This window comes from Amphiprion ocellaris, chromosome 12 (assembly GCF_022539595.1).
Source record: "Amphiprion ocellaris isolate individual 3 ecotype Okinawa chromosome 12, ASM2253959v1, whole genome shotgun sequence".
In the NCBI taxonomy this organism is placed as follows: Eukaryota; Metazoa; Chordata; class Actinopteri; family Pomacentridae; genus Amphiprion; species Amphiprion ocellaris.
This window is the reverse complement of record NC_072777.1, coordinates 23,092,288-23,110,759: the sequence shown is the minus strand read 5'-3', so window position 1 is coordinate 23,110,759 and position 18,472 is coordinate 23,092,288. Positions and strand designations below refer to the sequence as shown.

Here is an 18,472-nt window from a genome sequence, read left to right as displayed (position 1 = left end):
TGTTTATACATTATTTGTATGGCTGGCTGCAGGGCTAAACTAACCCCGAACTGCCTTTCCAGAGCCACATGTTGGCTTCTGCTCGGCGCAGAGTCCTGCATGTTTTCCACATGGACATTATTAGGGAGGAAGTCAAACTGAAACTGCTTTGATGTTTTCAGTGCAACAGAGCATGTCAGCCCAAATGAAATCAACTTATTAATGTGCTTCTTCTGTTTTTGCTCTTTTCCTTCTCTTTCTTCTGTTTTAGTGAAGGGGACTGGTGGGACGCTCGCTCGCTCACCACCGGTGGCAGCGGCTACATTCCCAGTAATTACGTGGCTCCAGTGGACTCTATCCAGGCTGAAGAGTAAGTAGTGTGTGTGTGTGTGCGAATACACTGGATAGGACTAGCGAGTTTCATCAAGAATGGGCTCTGAAGTAGCTCAAGATTAGTAGATGTGAGGCCGCAGACTGACAGCCGCACATGTGTGGAGTTAACCTTCTGAGGAATGAAGTCCAGGAGAAAAAGTCATCCCACAGTTTCTACTCTCCCTCCCAAGATGGGCATTTCTGCTGGTCTGATAAAATGACATTTATGTGACACTATAAAGAGATGGATTTAGAATTTGAAATGTCAGCCAGTCTGTGGGCGAGAGGTAAATATATATCCAACTTGGTGGAGACATTTTTGTTTTACAGTTCATTGAGTGCATATATTTTTACGTGTGGCTAAAGTCAGAAAGAACTCCTACACCGGCACGTTTCGTTCTGATATATAGTGCACATAAAAAGTGAAAAAGTATTCACCCCTTTGGAGGTTTTTCCCTTTCACTGCTTTTCTGCACTAAATTATGGTCAAGACGTGGCCTTTTGGACAAGAATTTAGAACAAAAGGAGAAACACTCTTTGATATCAAGGTGGAAACAGATTTCTATGAGGTAATGTTGAATAATTAAAAATGGAAACTAAGTGATTCTATAAATATTCACCCACTTGAAGTCAGAATTAAACAGCTGCACCATGACCACAGTCACAGCATAGAGCCTGTGAGGTTAGAGCTCAATCAACCTTGCACATCTGGACACTGCAGTTTTCCCTTATTTTTCTTTGCAATACTGTCAGGTTACATGAGATCACGAGTGAAAAGCCCTTTTTAAGTCTGGCTAAAAATTCTCAATAGAATTGAGGTCTGGGCTCTGACCCTGCCACTCCAGAACATTCACCTTCCCATTTCACTTTGAAAAGAAAGACTCTTTCATGTCCAAATGAAAACAGATTCCGACAAAGTAATGTAAAAATAATAAAAATTATAAAATGTAAAATAACTAATTAGATTAATTCACCCGTTTAAGTCAGTATTTATAGGTACATCTTTGGCCAGAACTACAGCATTGAACCTTTGTGGATGGGTCTAATTTTGCCCCATTCTTCTTTGCAAAATTGCTCAAGCTCTGTCAGGTTACACAGGGATCATGAGTAAACAGCGTTTTTCAGGTTCAGCCACAAATTCTCAGTTGGATTGAGGTTTGGGCTCTGACTCAGCCACTCCAGAACATTCACACTGTTGTCTTTAAATTATTTCTGTGTAGCTCAGTGTACGCTTCAAGTCATTGTCTTACTAGAAAAAAAGTCTTCTCCCAAGTCACAGTCCTTTTTTAGGCTACATCAGGTTTTCCAAAACTTTGCAGCATTCAGTCTACCATTTACCTTTACAAGCCATTCAAAGCCTACTACCAAGAAACATTCCCACATCATGATGCTGCCATCACCATGCTTCACAGTGGGGATGGTGTGTTTGTGATAACGTTCGATCTTTATATTGCATCTAATCTGATGGCCAAAAATCTAAATTTTTGTCTCATCAGGCCAACAAACCTTCTTCTGGTTGACTTCAGAGTCTTACACAAGCCTTCTGATGAACTCTAGTCAAAATTTAAAAGAAGAATTCTTCAGCGCGCCCCCCCCCCCCCCCCCCCCCCCCCCCACCAAAAGTGAATCTTAAGGCACTGTGCTGTGAAATAATTTTTCAGAATGACCTTCAGCTACTTCCCAGGAAATTGAAGCACAGTACAATGACCTCATGTATGACTTGGAACAAAAGAAAAAGTGGAATGTGAAGAGAAGTGGCTGCGGTGTACCTCAACTCTTTGTGCTGTTTAAGTTCACACATTTTCTTCTGTAATTGCAGCTGGTACTTTGGTAAACTGGGCCGTAAGGATGCAGAGAGGCAGCTGCTGTCCACCGGTAACCCTCGAGGCACCTATCTCATCCGAGAAAGTGAAACCACAAAGGGTAAAAAAATCACCACAGACTAACCAGCCTACATTACAGTGTGTGTGTGTGTGTGTGTGTGTGTGTGTGTGTGTGTGTGTGTGTGTGTTGTTAATGCCATGACAGATTTACTACCTGTCCGAACAGATGGTGTAATTGTAAGTAGAACCTTTGAGAAGAACCTTTTTGAGCTTGTGGTTTGTGTGATTTCTGAGTGACTGATTAATTGTTTCTGTAGCAGTGAGTGTTGAAAAGCATTTAGTAATTCGGGCTTCATCCCCTTGAACCCTGGTCCGTGTCCTCCAGGTGCCTTCTCCTTGTCCATACGGGACTGGGACGATGTGAAAGGAGACCACGTCAAACATTATAAGATCCGCAAGCTGGACAGCGGCGGCTACTACATCACCACCAGGGCTCAGTTCGACACGTTGCAGCAGCTGGTTCAGCACTACTCAGGTAAAAGGAACTGAGCCGTTCAGTGGCATTTACACTGTTTTAGAGAGTGATTTTAACATAGTACAACACTACTCTTTCTGTTTGTAGGTGCGTTCTGGTCCACTTTAAAATCTCTTCATTTTTAGTCGTGTTCTGGTTCTTTATAGGGCATAATCTGTTCCATTTTTTGGATGTAATCCTGTTTGTTTCAGGCCAGTTCAGATCCATTTTTCAATGTAATGTGAGTGATTTAGGATTTCTTTCTTTATTTCAGTTGATGTTTTGTGCAGATGATGTCCGATTACTTTATTAAGTATTTGGAATTATTGTAAATCATTACCTGGTTAGTTTTGCAATTCTGGTGAATTTTAAGACCTGATCAATAGTCGGATGTGAGATTTGAGGTTGATTTAAAGAAACCAGACCAAAATCACGATAGCACATAATACAGTACTGCTATTGTTGGTTGTAGAGGTAAATGATAGGGTGTATTCTCGTTAATACAAAAATGTTTTCTGGCATAATGTTGTTTATTTTTAGACACTTTCTGTTTCATTTTAAAATCTGGATTTATTTACATTAATCCTAGAGCGCATTCTGGTTCTGGAGTTTGCAAATTAATTTGGCAAATTTAATGAAAAATCTCATTAGTTTAGCAAGTTATTAGAATTTTTAGGATGCATTCAGATTGATTTTAAGACTTTACAACAACAAAAACTCTACATATTATAGTACTACTATTGCTGTTTTAAGGCCATATGTGGTTACTTTTTGGCTATATTCTGGAGAGCAGTAGAGAAAAGTGGCACTGAAACATGGGCCATATTTAAAACTGTATTTGACAGCGTAACATTTGAGAGGAAAGTTTGAATCATTGGACATGAAGAATTTAATTCCACAGACATGATGCTGTTCTTGTGTAATTTAAATTACAAATTGTCTAGTGAAGCTTGTACCTGTAAAATTACAAGAATATGTTGTGTAAATAAGCCTGAAAACTACGAAAGCAGCTCCTCGGTGGTCTGGATGAGGGTAAAAATACGTGAAGGATTGCATTGCCCGCTCCCTGTTAAAAAGGGAAACGGGCAGATTGCCAAAAGAGATATTTGTTATGATGGAGACGGAGTGTTGACTCTGTGACCCCATTTGCGAAAGCCCAAATAGCAAAACCCTCTTTTCTGTCTGGTGTCCATTTCCTTAAATTGATCCAGAATGCATTAAGCAGACACTGTTACGCCCTATAATTGCATTTTGTCTGCACATCGTCACATACAGGAATAAAAGGTGGCTGTTAGCATGAGGCGCAAATAGAAACACACGGAGAGCTACTGTATGTCAGAATAGCTGCCTTTGCCGCATCTCGATTCACATTCATTTTTAATGCTCGGCGAACAAGAAACATGATGTTACAGTGAGAATAGAAAGCCACTCTGTTCGCACCTTTCTCGAGCCAAGGGAGACGGAGTTAGTGAGTGTGTTAGTTTCAGTTTTGTCCAGATGTGTGTGTTGAGCTTGTTGTAGATGGATGCTGCATCTGTGCACAGACACTGAGGCTGACACAGCCATTATTGGTTTATTTTTACTCATGCATTCAATTTTTCTTCTCGTGTCTCTCTGGACTTTGATCCTATTTGTCTGTCTTTGTGTTGTCGTAACAATGATGTATATGTGAGTCTGTATTCTCATTTGTTCTGGTTTATCAAACCCATTCTCTGTCTCCCTCTCACTGAGAAAAGGATATTTTTCCTGACATGCTCCAATTGGCACATTGATGTATCGATCTTCAAGCTCTAAAATCAACACCAATAGATTTTGTGTATGTGTTTGTGTTATGGCACATTAACCGTCCCTTTGCATTTTATCACCGCTCTAGATGACGTATGGAGCTGACGACACACTTTCGCAAATAACCTTGACTCTTTTCAGGGCTTGTGCTTTTACTGCTTTCTGCTTTCCTCTATTTTTCATGCCGTTTGAAAGCTAAAAAGCATATCTTGCATCATGTTCTGTCGCTGTTCTTCAGATCAACTGAAGAGGTCAGAAAGCAAAAACACGTGTGTCCTTGAGAGTCAGCGAGGCTGCAGGTCTGAAGGCCAAACACACTTAAAGCAAGACAATGAAGCAGAGGAAGAATAGCTGAGGCTGATGGGGATGCTAAGAAATGAAAAAAAGAAACAGCTTAACTGAACTCTGTGAGCTCAAGTGGCACATACTTCATACATATTTATTTTAAAATGCTTGCAATTCACACACTGTGGAGTTTTCTGACCTCTTAAAACAGTTGGAAACACTGCTGATTCCGTTTCAGTTTGAAAACTCAAAGGTCGAATTTTAGTCTGGACAGACAGAATCGAAGACTTAATTTTTTCCAACTTTCATTATCAAAAATGCAAAAATAGAGCTTTTATTATACACGTTTATTCTGAAACTGAAGAAAAAGAAGCATAAATTCTTAGAACACAGTGATAACATATAGTAAAAATCAAGAAAGAACATTATACCAACATAAAACATAACGAAAAACAGTACAAACACACAGAAATATACCAAAAAAATGCTGCAGGGAAGTCAAACACAAAAGTTTAAAAAAACAAAAACACACAGATTAAATAAATCAAAGAGAACAAAATACAGTTAAAAATGGAAAAAAACCCAGCTCATTCTTATCATTAATACGAACCAAAATAAATTGTCCAGATAAATACTTTCTCAAAATAATTTACATTAATACCAACAACTGATCACAGCATCACAATGCACAGTCATGCAAGATCATACAACAATTCATACAAAAAATTGCCAAATTTCACATAGACAGTAGTAACAATTAATTTTAAAAATATCTATAATTTTACTCTGTTTTGAATATTAATAAAAAGTAATATAAAACGTTAGTTTTAAACAGTAAAAAAAACTGCCTAGTCCAATTAGGGATTCTGTAAAATAAGAGATAATTTAGAGGTAATAAATAGTCTTTGAAAACTAACACATGCCAAGTTAAGAGTTAAAAATACACTCCTCAGGTGCCGTTATTGATAGAAGAACAGAATAGAAGTTGCCACTCACTGATAAAACATTCATAATCTAGTTTGAATAAAGCGTTTTGCCACAGACTTTAGCAGCAACACAAAGGCAGATTCTTCCTTCAAAATAAAACAAGCTCTCATTGAGCAGTAATGGCTTGAACTCATTAAAAAGCACTCTCATTCCACATTCACTGTTTTAAGCTGCCATCTCTTTCTGAGAAACGCTGTGTTTTCATGCTTGCTGTGTGGATACGGTCCACATATTGACAGGTTTTATGACAGCCGGCACAGTGAACACAGGGCTGTATTGATGTTTGAGCGGAGCAGCTGAGGCAGCAGGCAGGTGGCCCAGATGGGCTTTGATGGCCGAGTCGCAGGTTGAACACTCCCACGGGTGAGATCCAGGCCTTTATCTTGTCTTTACTGCCCCGTGCAAACACCCTGGGGTCTTATCACTGGCGGCGGAGGGGTGAGAGAAGGGGAGGCGGTATCGCTTTGTCACTGCGGCGCTGGAAAGGACAGAGGGGTGTTCTCTAGTTATCAGTGTGAGGATATCAGCGGAAACTCTCCCCTAATCCACTGGCTTAATCAATCAGGGGCAAACATGAGAGCTTCCTCCAGAGTAAAAGCAAGACATGTTTGATTTCACCACATAGACAGCATGGTGTCATCAGCTAAAGTGACAGCGAGCAGGACTGATCGAAGTGGGAACAGCTGGAGTAGCACTCAGTTGCCTAAACAAGCTGCGTTGTTAATGCTCCTCGTGGTGCAGAAAGTCCCTGAGCTCCATCTCCATGTTTAACCTAACCATAGGTACACTGACGGCCGCAGCTATCTCTTTAAATTACTGTCATTATCGTAAAATGTATGCAGAGTTCCCATTAGTCGCAGATGACCATAACATAGAGCACATACTGTACATTCTCTGTGGTCTGCAGTCATGCTACAGTGGTAGGACATACTGCAACATACGAAGGAGAAGAACAGGCCTGCAATAACAGTTCATACCATGTAACCGTGAATCTAAACTACTAAACTCTAGCCATCAGCCTATAAGACACATACAAATCATTATGTACAGATTCACAATGGAATATAATAACATGCCAGTAGATTCCTGTTTTGGGAACTTGCTGTCTAGTTATTGATTTAAAGCTAAAAGCCTAAAAACTCGTCTCTGTGTATCTAAATTACATATTTAAAATCTTCTCCATGAAAATAATCCCTTTGTACCTTAAACTGGCTTGGATGTAACTCTACACTGTTTCCTCCTTTTAAAATGTGCAGATCTATGAAAACTACACCTCTCTCTCCACCCACCCCTCGGTACCCACAGTACACAACGATGAACTGTAATATTGGAGTAATTCAGTCACACATGTTCCATATGGGAACGGATTCTGAAAAAGAGTAGCGATACAGAAAGTCCAACCTGCACGTTTACAGGATCGATTCTTTGGCTTTGTCATATCAGAAACCTTACTTGTCTGAAGCCATGTTTTTGAGACAATTGGTACACTGCAGTTTCAAAGTGTAAATGCTCAGCCATGGTGCTGACAGCCAAATTTCACTCATGATTTGTCTTCTAGCATATGATAAACACAATATGGACAAGGTAACAGGTAGAAAACTAGATTTTCATGGACGTGGGTCTTTAACAAACATCTCTCAATATGAAGGATGCAGATTACTCTCTTAGTCACAACAAAAAAAGTCAACTTAACATAGCTCAGATCTGTTCTTACCTTTAACTTTCTGAACCCTAAAATCCACCAACACATGTCAAAAGGCATGTTGTCTTTTTAAAAATCGCTAGTTTCACCATTTATCAGCAAAAACACACACACACACACACACACACACACACACACACACACACACACACAAAAAGTGAAAACAGCTTTCTGGCTAAGTTGAATTTGTTCTATGTGTCTTATTGAAAATCACCAAAAACAAAATGCTGCTTCCATAAAAAAACTAAAAATTCTGTGATCTGTGGCACAACTTATAGTCACATTACACAGAGCAGATAGGAAGCAATTATGGAAACAAATTTAAAATGTTGCAAAATGTCTGTAGTATGTAGAGCCATTATTTTCCACAGCACGTGTGCCCTTGGAAAATGTACAAAAAATAGATGAATACATTCAGATTTAGTTTTTATGGCTTATGGCATTATGATCATACCTCACAAAAGACATATTTTGGATTCTCCTCACTTCTAGCCATGGTTGTGCTATTTCCATAGAGGTGTAGGACTTTATATCGCATATATATCCTTACCAAATACATTAAAAAACTGATGGTTAATATTACTAGAAAATAGACCAAAAACAATTGATTCCCCATTTCCCTTTAATGGGCCTCAGTAATGCTTCCCTGCCTGATAAATATTCATGTTCCAACTCCCACATCCCAAGTTTGCACCTTTTTGCAAAAAATCTGTCAATTGCAAGTCAAAAAAACCCTCATGGCATCATTAGAGCTGTTTTCTCAGCCTTGAAAAAGCTCCTTCAGAGCCGCACAAAACAACATACAGCTGTTTTTACAAACTGACTTTCTGTGACTAACAGAGTGTTGTTAAAGTGTGAAATCAGCGGAGTTCCCCTTTTAAGGTGTTAAGACTGTGACTGCACCTCGGCCTCATTGCCTGCTGGAGATAAAATCCTAGCGTTGTGTTTTATTTGAAGTGACTTGGCGGCACTTTGCTTGATTTGATGATGAAGACGGATCAGAGAGACACAGTCTGATTACTGTTGGATCCTGTGAGCTGGAATCAAGCCACATCCAGAAAATAGCAAGAAAGGCACTGATTTCCAGCTTTGATGTTTACGCTGCTCTTTGTTTTCCAGTTCTTGTGTTGCTTTTAGGCTTTTCTCTCTCTCTCTTGCTTAGCTAACGGTCTGTACTTCTTTTCCTGTGCTCTTTATTTGCTGTGCGGCGTTTGCAGACCGAGCTGCCGGGCTTTGCTGTCGCTTGGTGGTTCCCTGCCACAAAGGGATGCCCCGCCTCGCTGACCTGTCCGTCAAAACCAAAGACGTGTGGGAGATCCCACGGGAGTCGCTGCAGCTGATCAAGCGCCTCGGGAACGGGCAGTTTGGGGAGGTCTGGATGGGTACGGATCCAGTCGCCTCCGGAGAAGGAGGCCGCATGGAAAGAGGCAGCAGAGACACCAGACACACTCCAGAACACCAGCAAATAATCCGGCCTGGGAGGGGATGAGGGGATCAGATGAGAAAAACGGAGCAGGAAATTTTAATAATTCTCAGTTTGGGGACGTTGCCATGGAAATACTCGTGGTTCTTCTGACCCCTTTCCTCCCAAAATCAGCTGGAAGAGCAGCCAGTGTGTCAGGAGACTCTGCTGTCGGCCTCCTTCCATGCGGTCGTCACTGCATGTTCCCCTCACTGGTAGTTAACCCTGTGTGCCTCCCCTTCCCTCCCCCCTTGTAGAGAGTGCGGATGGTTTGTGCTTTCATTTAACCGGCGTGTGTGTGAACTACATCCCTGACACTGTGGGCTTGAGTCATGATGCCTGGGAGATCAGCAGAGACGCACTTGAGTTGGAAGTAAAGCTGGGCACGGGATGTTTTGCTGATGTGTTTTATGGTAAGGAAATCCAAAAACCAAAACAAAAAAAAAAAACACACACCCTTTCTAAATTGCGACTTTAGGCCACCCTGTAAATACATGCGAAGCCTTTTTATTTATCCTCATCCCTGCATTCTTCAATGTGCCAAGAAACAATTTGCAGTTTTGTTTACCAATTGGAGATGAAAGCAAATGCTTTCTTATCCCTCTCCAGCATTCCCACAGGATTTTTGTGTTGGTTTTTGAACACATAATCCATAAAGTGTCTTTGAAAATCAGCTGCTATTCATGAATGCAGCAGTTTTCTCCCTTGGTTATTTCCAGTAATGTGTGTTCTGCAATATGGAACATCAAAATGGTTAGAATTAATTAAATAAACAAGTTGTTTTAGATAAATAATCTAACTAGAATAGGAAAGAATGCATTTTTTTCTACAACAGCTCCCATATTTACATTGTAAATTACATTTCTTGTTTCCTAATTTATGTTGTATTGTTTTTAGTTTCAGAAAGTATATCATCTTTAAAAAAAAAAAAGAAAAAACTTCAAGTTGTTTTTGACTTTGTCGGAAAAAAGTTGACATGTGGAAATACCTTTTTTGAATACGTTTTTTACATAGCAGACATTTAACTCGCATAACTGTGAGCTTCTTTCATTGTCTTCGTCTCTGGACAGCATGAAACATGGCAGATGTCAGCTGAAAGTAAGAAATAATTACAAGTTTATCAGTTGTACGCAGTTACTGTGGCCTGCTCTCTGTTTTTCTCTTATAAATGGCCAACATTTTGTTTGTTTTTTCATCTTCTTCAAGTTTTTTTTTAGCAAATAGCAAACAGTTGGTTTTGTGTCAAAAACCCAATACACAAAACTGCACAACCTAGTTCATTTACTCCAAAGCAGGTAATGGAAACCAATGGAAGCCAAATTGCATTTTCTTTTTTTCTGCAGTATTTCAAATGTTCTTTTTAAATTTGCTTGACAATTTGGTTTGTGCATTAACCACTCAGAAAGGTGTTAGATCGCTTTCTGTTTAGGCAAATCTGTTTATTCAGCTATTCATACATATTTTTTGCTCTCAAAAAGTCGCCCCATCACCCTCTTGTCATTGGCTGCAACCCACATTAGCTTTCGAGCTGTCGTCCTCTTATTGCATTGAAGTTAAGCCACATGTCAAATGAGCCAGCAGACAATATATATTCATTTTGCTATTTAGTAATGAATCTGTATTGACAGTAATGACTTCTAACCTCAAGCTCCACATCAGAAATAGATCATTAAATAATTTCACAGTTTAATTGCTTGTAGTTTTTTTACTCTATTTCTCAAGTTTTTCCTAATGTTTTGACTATTCTGGGCTTCCATATTGCAGAACATATGGTTCATATACTGGGGTTACGGCTTCTACCAGGTGACCCCCATGCTCTGATATCCTATTACCTCCACACCCAGCAGGTTAACTATCACCCGCTCGGTCCCGACTACCAAAAATGACTGCACAGCTGCATTGCTAAAGAATCCTCCTCTCATTTACGAGCTTACTCTTTAAGTTAAGCCCCCAAACCCACCAAACATAAGCAGGCCCAATGTTAGCTCATGCCTACTCTTCCCTTTGAGTCGCTACTAATATTCCTGCATGTTTTACTGTCACAGAATGAGATAAATGGAGCAATACTTTATCGGAGTGATTACCGTGATCCATATCTTATTATGAGCACAGTAGCTGGAGACGGCACACATTGGTGGCGTGTCCTTCCTGTGTTACAGTAACTGACATGCAACCAGTGAGGAGCTTACTGACTTGCTTTTGTTAATCATCCTACAAAGGATTATCTACTCCCATGTTGGCGTATTGTGGCTCTCAAAGCCCTGCTGGATCTCTCTCCTCGCATTTAAAAGCCATTTCAAATCAAGGTCCGCTGTAAATCTCGTATCCATTTAATTATCCTTCAGCCCAACCTCCGCGCATGAGAATTAAAAGTGAACTGATTCTCATACGATATCCTGATCTCATTCTGTCGCATGTTTCCCTCATTGTCATTTCAAAGCGAGACTTTTCCCCGTTTTTGACAACAGTCGCCTCTCAGCTGCCAATCATCTCCTCAGGTTAGACAGCGGGGTTGTCAAGTCTCACTTTGAAATGACACGATTTGAATAAGAATCGATGTTCCCACTGTACTGATGCCAGCATTGGTGTGTGTGCATGTGTGTGCCAGGAACTTGGAATGGCACCACGAAGGTTGCAGTGAAGACTCTGAAGCCTGGCACCATGTCCCCCGAGTCCTTCCTGGAGGAGGCTCAGATCATGAAGAAACTGCGCCACGACAAGCTGGTGCAGCTCTACGCCGTGGTGTCCGAGGAACCCATTTACATCGTCACAGAGTACATGGGCAAAGGTAGATGGATGAACGCGTGCACAAGACCAGATACATATGCTCGCTCTTATCTGAAGCATTCAGTTCCTATGAGCTTTTTAACTTTTTGTTATGCAGTGCCATAACTTCATTCCCCTGCAGTGTCCCTTCTATGATATCCAACAGATAACAGAAGTTTAGAAAGTCATATTAAAATGCAAAATCCCCACCAGCAGTCCCTTAAGGCGGCATTGTACCCCAAATACAAAAGTGTAGAATAGAATAAATTAGAATAGAATTCCTTTGCACAAAGAAATTAAGCAGCAGTCCTGTCAGTGCATTCACACAATCAAAAATCACTTTTTCTTAATGTACAGGAGGAAATGTGCAAGTATAAAATATAAAAATAAGGTTAAATAATAGCATGTACAAGTGTAGCAATGAAAACAATGCTTATTTGCTGTTGCACTTCTGGAAATTGCACAGGTTCAGTGTATAAACAGAAGGTGCAAAAAATGTTGATAGTTTCTTATTCTGCCAATGTAACGTTGAGTAAATTGCTGACAAACACTCAGTACCAGACAGGGAGTCTAGCTCTTCAGCGATCTAAAGCTGATCATGAATATTTTTAAACATCTTGAAGATTCAGCTCAGTTTGTTTCTGACTGGTGCTGCTAAATATGAGACCTGGAGTCATATTTTTCCTATTTGTCATCCAGTACTTGCAGGTGCTTGTTGGGTTAAATCAACGTTTCTGCTCCACTTTTCAATTTTCCCCCTAACCATTGTGTTTATATCTGCTTGCACATTTAGCACACACAGATACAGACAAATGGCATAGTCAGACAGAGAAAAAGACATTTCTTACTAAATTACTTTTGAAAAATAACAAAACCTCAACCGGGCCCAAGCAGGGAGCTTTACACCACAAAATGCCACAAGCTCATCTCTAAACCCATTATTTTCTCAGATCCACTGAGTTTGACTTTAGTAGCAGATCTTTCTGTGCAGCGCTGATGGTTTTACTCATCTGATGCTTTGTGCAGATATTTGTTGAGGCAACTCACCAAGCCATCAGGAATTTTTAAAAATACAACACCATTAGGTTTCAAGGTAGAGCATGAAGAGAAAATAAGACCGAGAGTTCTTGGTTTCATCCACTAGCAGCTAAAGAGGAAAACAGTTGAGGTTTGTAGGGCAAACAGGAGCAAATCTGAATGTAGAGTTGATGCAGAAAGTTCATGGTAATCCCTCAATAGAATCAGTACTTATAGCAAAGGATTTTACTTCAGCATCAGAATCCATCTGCTGGGGCTGCACAGTGGCTTGGTCGTTAGCACTTTTGCCTTGCAGCTAGAAGATCCCCAGTTCACGTCCTGGCTTTCTCAGGATCTTTCTGCATGGAGTTTGCATGTTCTCCCTGTAAATGCGTAGGTTTTTTCCGGGTACTCCGGCTTCTTCCCACAATCCAAAGACATGTTCAGGTTAATTGGTAACTCTAAATTGTCCATAGGTGTGAATGTGAGTGTGATTGTGTGTCTTTATATGTAGCCCTGTGATAGACTGGTGACCTGTCCAGGGTGTCCCCTGCCTTCACCCTAAGTCAGCTGGAATAGCCTCCAGCCTCCCGTGACCCTAATGAGGATTAAGTGGTGTATAGATAATGGATGGATGGATCCCATCTGCTTGTAGCACCACTGAGTCTGAGTCCAAATTCTTTAATATGTCTTCACTGACAACAATCTCTGCAGCAATCAGAGGAAAACTGCAGCAGCACATGCTGACCAGTCACTTCTTATGCTCCCTACAGGATGTCTCTTGCTTTTACTTCTAGTCTGCATGGCGTTCTTTTCTGAAATGTCTGCACAGAGCAGTAGGACATTTGTAGAGGAAAGATTATTCATTCAGATCGAGGGATTTATCCCCCTAAGAAGCAAGAATATATTTCGCAACATAATCACAAGCTACCTATTATAGATGAGATGGAGATTATATATTTGGGTATAAAGGTGAAGCTTTTCACCTATTAAACATGAATAGGGTTCATCCTTTCAGAAGCATGAAAATGTTCACTGGAGGTAGCAAATGTGTAGATTAGCTTTTAATGCTACTTAAGTTCCTTTGGAAAAGTTGGGCTGCTGCTGGTACTAAAAGAAAAGTCGTCTGATTCTCTGAAGACCTTTAGATTCATCCTCTGTGGACCTCGAATGCCCACAGTAAATATAGTTGTCAATATAAACAGTATTGCTTTTCTCCAGCTTGTTGATAATTGGACTAAATAGTTATTTTCAGTCCTTTCCTTTGTTTGACCTCAGTGCAAAAATGTCACACACTAACCCAATAAAACATACAAAATGGTCTAAATCTAAAGCAATGTGCTCTTTATGGGCAGTTTTATGTGCTGGTGTGTAATTAAGTTTATTGCTCTGTGCACAAGCAAGCATGCAGGCTTTGCAAAATATATTTCTTTTAAGCAAAAGTGTTTTTGTTCCACTCCAGTCAGAACAGTAACTGCCCTGGAATAGTAAAGCCTTTGTTTCAAAGAGACTGAAGATGATTAAGGCCTTCAAAACATTCTTTCAAAACAGTGGAATTCAGAAACCCCACAAGAAAGAGCTGTGGATGCACATTAATCACCAGAGAATGTAAGAATGGAAACTTTGGTGTGCATCGCTGTGTCTGTTGCATGCAGAGTCTGCCACATCTAGGTCAAGTTAAGTTGGAGGGAAGAATGAGTTTTCAAAAAGTAGATCCGGTGTGAAATTTAATGAATGTTGTAGTTTTTGGGATGATCGTCAAGTCTAATCGTCCTGTATTTTCCTGATGACATGAAGTAGAACTGAAAGGACAAATTACAAACGTAATGTCTCGGAGACGGTCTGAATATTGCTTGTGGTTTGTAATTTTGAACAGAAGTTTCCAAAAGGGCTCCACTGACTGGCTTCTCTTTATGTCGCTGTAGGAAGTCTGCTGGATTTCTTGAAGGATGGAGAAGGACGAGGGTTGAAGCTGCCTAACCTGGTGGACATGGCAGCACAGGTATGATTAAGGAACTTTATGTTTTAATACTTTACCCGAATGAACCCCACAACTTAGCTACAGGTTTGAAAGACATCCTATCTTTAAAAAAACTGCCAAAGTTGCACCATTTATCGCAGCCACAATCTGTAAAAACTCAAAGAATTCTCAGATTTTTTAACTTTCCAACAGTCTCCATGATCTTACAATTATATGTGAGGGTCAAAGCTGTTTGTAAAATCATAATATTACATCAAAATCACTTAATGCATGTCTCAGTTAAAAAAAATAGTGAAATTGAACCATTTCCGCTAACTAGATTTTGTAAAAAACTAAAAATTCTGCACTCTTTGCTGAAACCAAGACACCACAACTGACTCAGCTGAGGCCAACAGTCATGTTACTAAAATTCACAGAAACTGATTTTGTTTCAGTTGAGACATTAATTGCTTCACGGCTACTCCAAAGAGGGCAGAATCTGTAGTGCAAACAATTTATTGTTGGCAAATATTTAAAATGAAACATCTAGAATAAGGCGATGTTGATGGCATATCACAAGTTTAAGCGTAGATTTAGTTCAGAAAGTTGAAAATCCAATGACTCCTTGTGTTTTTACAGTTTGCTTCTATAATAAATTGTGTAATTTTGGCCACTTTTCCAAAATAACTTTCAACCTTTAGGTTTGGAGGTTTAGAAGATTACAACCTCCAAGTCCCTCATATTCCTGGTAGGTTTTTTTTAATTTGAAACAAACGTAGAAAAGGTTGAGCTACTTTCTGTTCATTTGATAATTTCCAGAATGTGGAACTGAGTGAACTTCAGCCTCAGCTTCTTCATTAAGAGATCACCTGAGGGCCTGTTCTCTCTGTTCGTCTCTATTCGGCTCATAGCAGCACGTCCCTATTTGACCCAAATCTTTTAGCAGGTAGTAGGTCACATGTAATGGGATATCTTTGGAATTAAACTTTCCTTAATGAGATTTTCTGTATTCCGCAGGTGAAACTGCACAGATACATTTGTTAGGGCTGCTCATATAATCAAAATGTGAGCTTTAGCTTCCGTCAACTATTGGCTTTTCTAGCACACAAATGCTACTTTTAACTGTGCGTTTTCTTGACCAGATGGTATTTAGTAATGTTTTCATGAAATAAGCAGAGATGATGCCAGGAGGATTTTATTAAGTGATGCATCTGTGCTGTGCTTCAGGTTGCAGCTGGCATGGCCTACATCGAGAGGATGAACTACATCCACAGAGACCTTCGCTCCGCCAACATCCTGGTGGGAGACAACCTGGTGTGTAAGATCGCCGACTTCGGCCTGGCCAGGCTCATCGAGGACAACGAATACACTGCTCGGCAAGGTGGGGCCTCCAACTCCTCTCCCACCAACACACACACATTCCGTTTAAAATGCACATTCTTATTGCTGCATGAGGTCATGGAGGAAATTCTCTCAGAGGGATGCAAAATTCGCAGCACACCCACACAGAGATGACGAGCCTGTGGGGCAGCAATCAGCTCCAAATGTTTGCTCAGTGTCACACAGAAACAGAAAGCAGGCACTCCCTGCCCCAGAGAGTCAGATTTTATAAGTCTGGGAAGGAGCTTTACTCCAGTGTTGACCTCTCAGAGTGTTTGTAGCCTGATAATCAGGCTGAATTAGCTGTTTTCTGATTGGGAGAGGGATAAATTCACAATCCATGCTGTCATTTTTACACTGGATTTCTTTCATTTCTAAAAATACACAAATGTCTCCACAGACCTATCAAGAATAGGGTGCGGTGGGTAACTGTAGGTCGCTGGCTGATTGGTTGATTCAGCTCCTGTCACAACTCTGGTTAGATTTGTGTTTACCTAAGAAATACACCAACTGATTAGGTTCATATTTGACCTTTGAAGTAATTTGTTGTGTATGTGTTCAGGTGCAGTCTGACATATCACAGCATATTAAGAAGTTACTTACTGTGTTTCTTCAGAGCTTTCAGCCACATCTCATTAAGTTGCTCAGTTGTCATGACAACAGTTGAGATGTGGCTGAAGGCTCCAGAAGAGATATTCTTAAGTTGACCATGTGGTAGGAACTGAACAGCTGTGGCTTCATTACTTCAGTTTGAAATAAATCCAGGCTGTGATTGGCTCACCAGGGTAGAAGCCATCACTGAGCAGCACCAAACACGTGTGAAAAAATTGTCAAATTAGAAAAAGAAAATCGACAATTCCTTTTGAGACAGTTATTTTCCCATCAGGTGTGTAATTTTGCATGAACACAGTCGTGCTGTGGCAACCTTGTGGCGTTGATGGGGTGAAGCTGTTGAATCTGATCGTGAACCACGTTTTGGCTCCAGCAGGGAACTTATCTTTCATGTAAATCAGACTTTACGTGATGTGTACAGAAAGACCAAATAAAAGACAATTTAAGACACAAATAAAACCATCTGAACTGTCACATTTTTACTCACTATGTCTTAATTTTTCACTGGAATATGAAGTCCTGCACCTTTTTGGAAACAACACAACCAGGACTACAAGTGGACAAAACTCAAAAAGGTCTTGTGCAGTTTAATAAAGTTAGAATGACATAAATCATAAAGACGGAAAGAACAAAAATTCACCTTCTTTGATATTTTTTTTCACAAAAAGTGCCCACAGGTGTTGCTAACAAAAATGCAACTATTTATTCTGTAGCTATTTTACCACTTTTTTTTTCTCCATACTTGTCTCCTATCTGCTCTGTGTAAACACAGAATGCACTGCAGCTGAAAAATACACAGAATTTTTGTGATGTCACCGTTTCATTCAGTGGATTTACTAATGGCTTTCTGGTTTGCTAAGGACTGCAGATTTTTTTAGTTTTTTACAGAATATTTTTGCACCAAATGAAGCATGTATGGTAAAGTATTTTTGATGCAATATCATGATTTTAAGCTTAGTTTTGGTTGTTTCTTGACAGACCAGTGTGTCATAGATAATTAGTTCAAGAACCATACAAAAAGTTCAAAATCTGATGATTCTTTCTGTTTTTACAACTTCTGACTTTAATAAATGGTGTCATTTTTTAAAGATAACATGCCCTTCAGGGTTCAGAGGGTTAAATTAAATGTTAATAACGAAACTATCCAGTTTACTGTAAATATCGTCATCTCCCCACTGGATAGTTTGAGCTCATAACAGCTGTTTCTGTTATTACAGTTTGTCTTTCCTCAGCAAATGCTCTCATCAGTATTGGGATTTTTTTTCCCCCCGCTTTACCAGATGAAATCATTTTGAGCACCACATGTTGTTGCATCTGTAGTTGGTACTCTTGACTTTGAAAAGTCAGACGTCTTGAAAAGCTGACAGATGCTTTAAGCTGGCATTCAGCCTGACTTTGTTGTTTTCTTTGTACATGTGATCAACCTCCTGAACTCTAATTTCCTGTTTGACTTTTATATTAACTAGTTCATTAAGTAGTTAAACAGCCACGTGTGTGTTCTGTGACCCAACAGTGTGCCACATAATACTGAAGAAGAATAATAAACATCACTTCATATTTACCTCCAAGGTTTTTACTCCAGACTGCCAGTGTAGCTGTCATGTTGTCGATGACACCTTTAAAGTGCAGCAAGTTAAAGTTTAAAAGAGAAAGAAAGCACCGTGTGGAGACAAGATTCTGGTTGTCAGACTGGACAGTATAATAGAAAAATGCATAATTGATCTATAATAACTCTATTGCAAGTAAAAAATCATGCATTAAAACTTATATTGAAGTAAAATATTAACATCAAAATGCTGATAAAAAGGAATACTGATATAAAGATATA

The 18,472-nt window shown here is 39.8% G+C and overlaps 1 protein-coding gene across 3 annotated transcripts in view; it reads left to right on the top strand.

Annotated features, from left to right (window-relative positions):
• The window catches only part of fynb (FYN proto-oncogene, Src family tyrosine kinase b), a 104,987-nt gene that overhangs the window by 82,203 nt on the left and 4,312 nt on the right, over positions 1-18,472 (top strand). For 2 of the 3 annotated variants that reach the window (XM_055015991.1, XM_035944726.2), the window contains 7 exons: positions 251-349; positions 2,171-2,274; positions 2,560-2,709; positions 8,665-8,829; positions 11,518-11,697; positions 14,618-14,694; positions 15,880-16,033. In XM_055015991.1, coding sequence (XP_054871966.1) covers positions 251-349; positions 2,171-2,274; positions 2,560-2,709; positions 8,665-8,829; positions 11,518-11,697; positions 14,618-14,694; positions 15,880-16,033 — 929 coding nt within the window. Of the gene's footprint in view, positions 1-250; positions 350-2,170; positions 2,275-2,559; positions 2,710-8,664; positions 8,830-9,166; positions 9,323-11,517; positions 11,698-14,617; positions 14,695-15,879; positions 16,034-18,472 lie in introns of all 3 variants that reach the window. The other variant, XM_055015993.1, reaches the window with a different exon arrangement.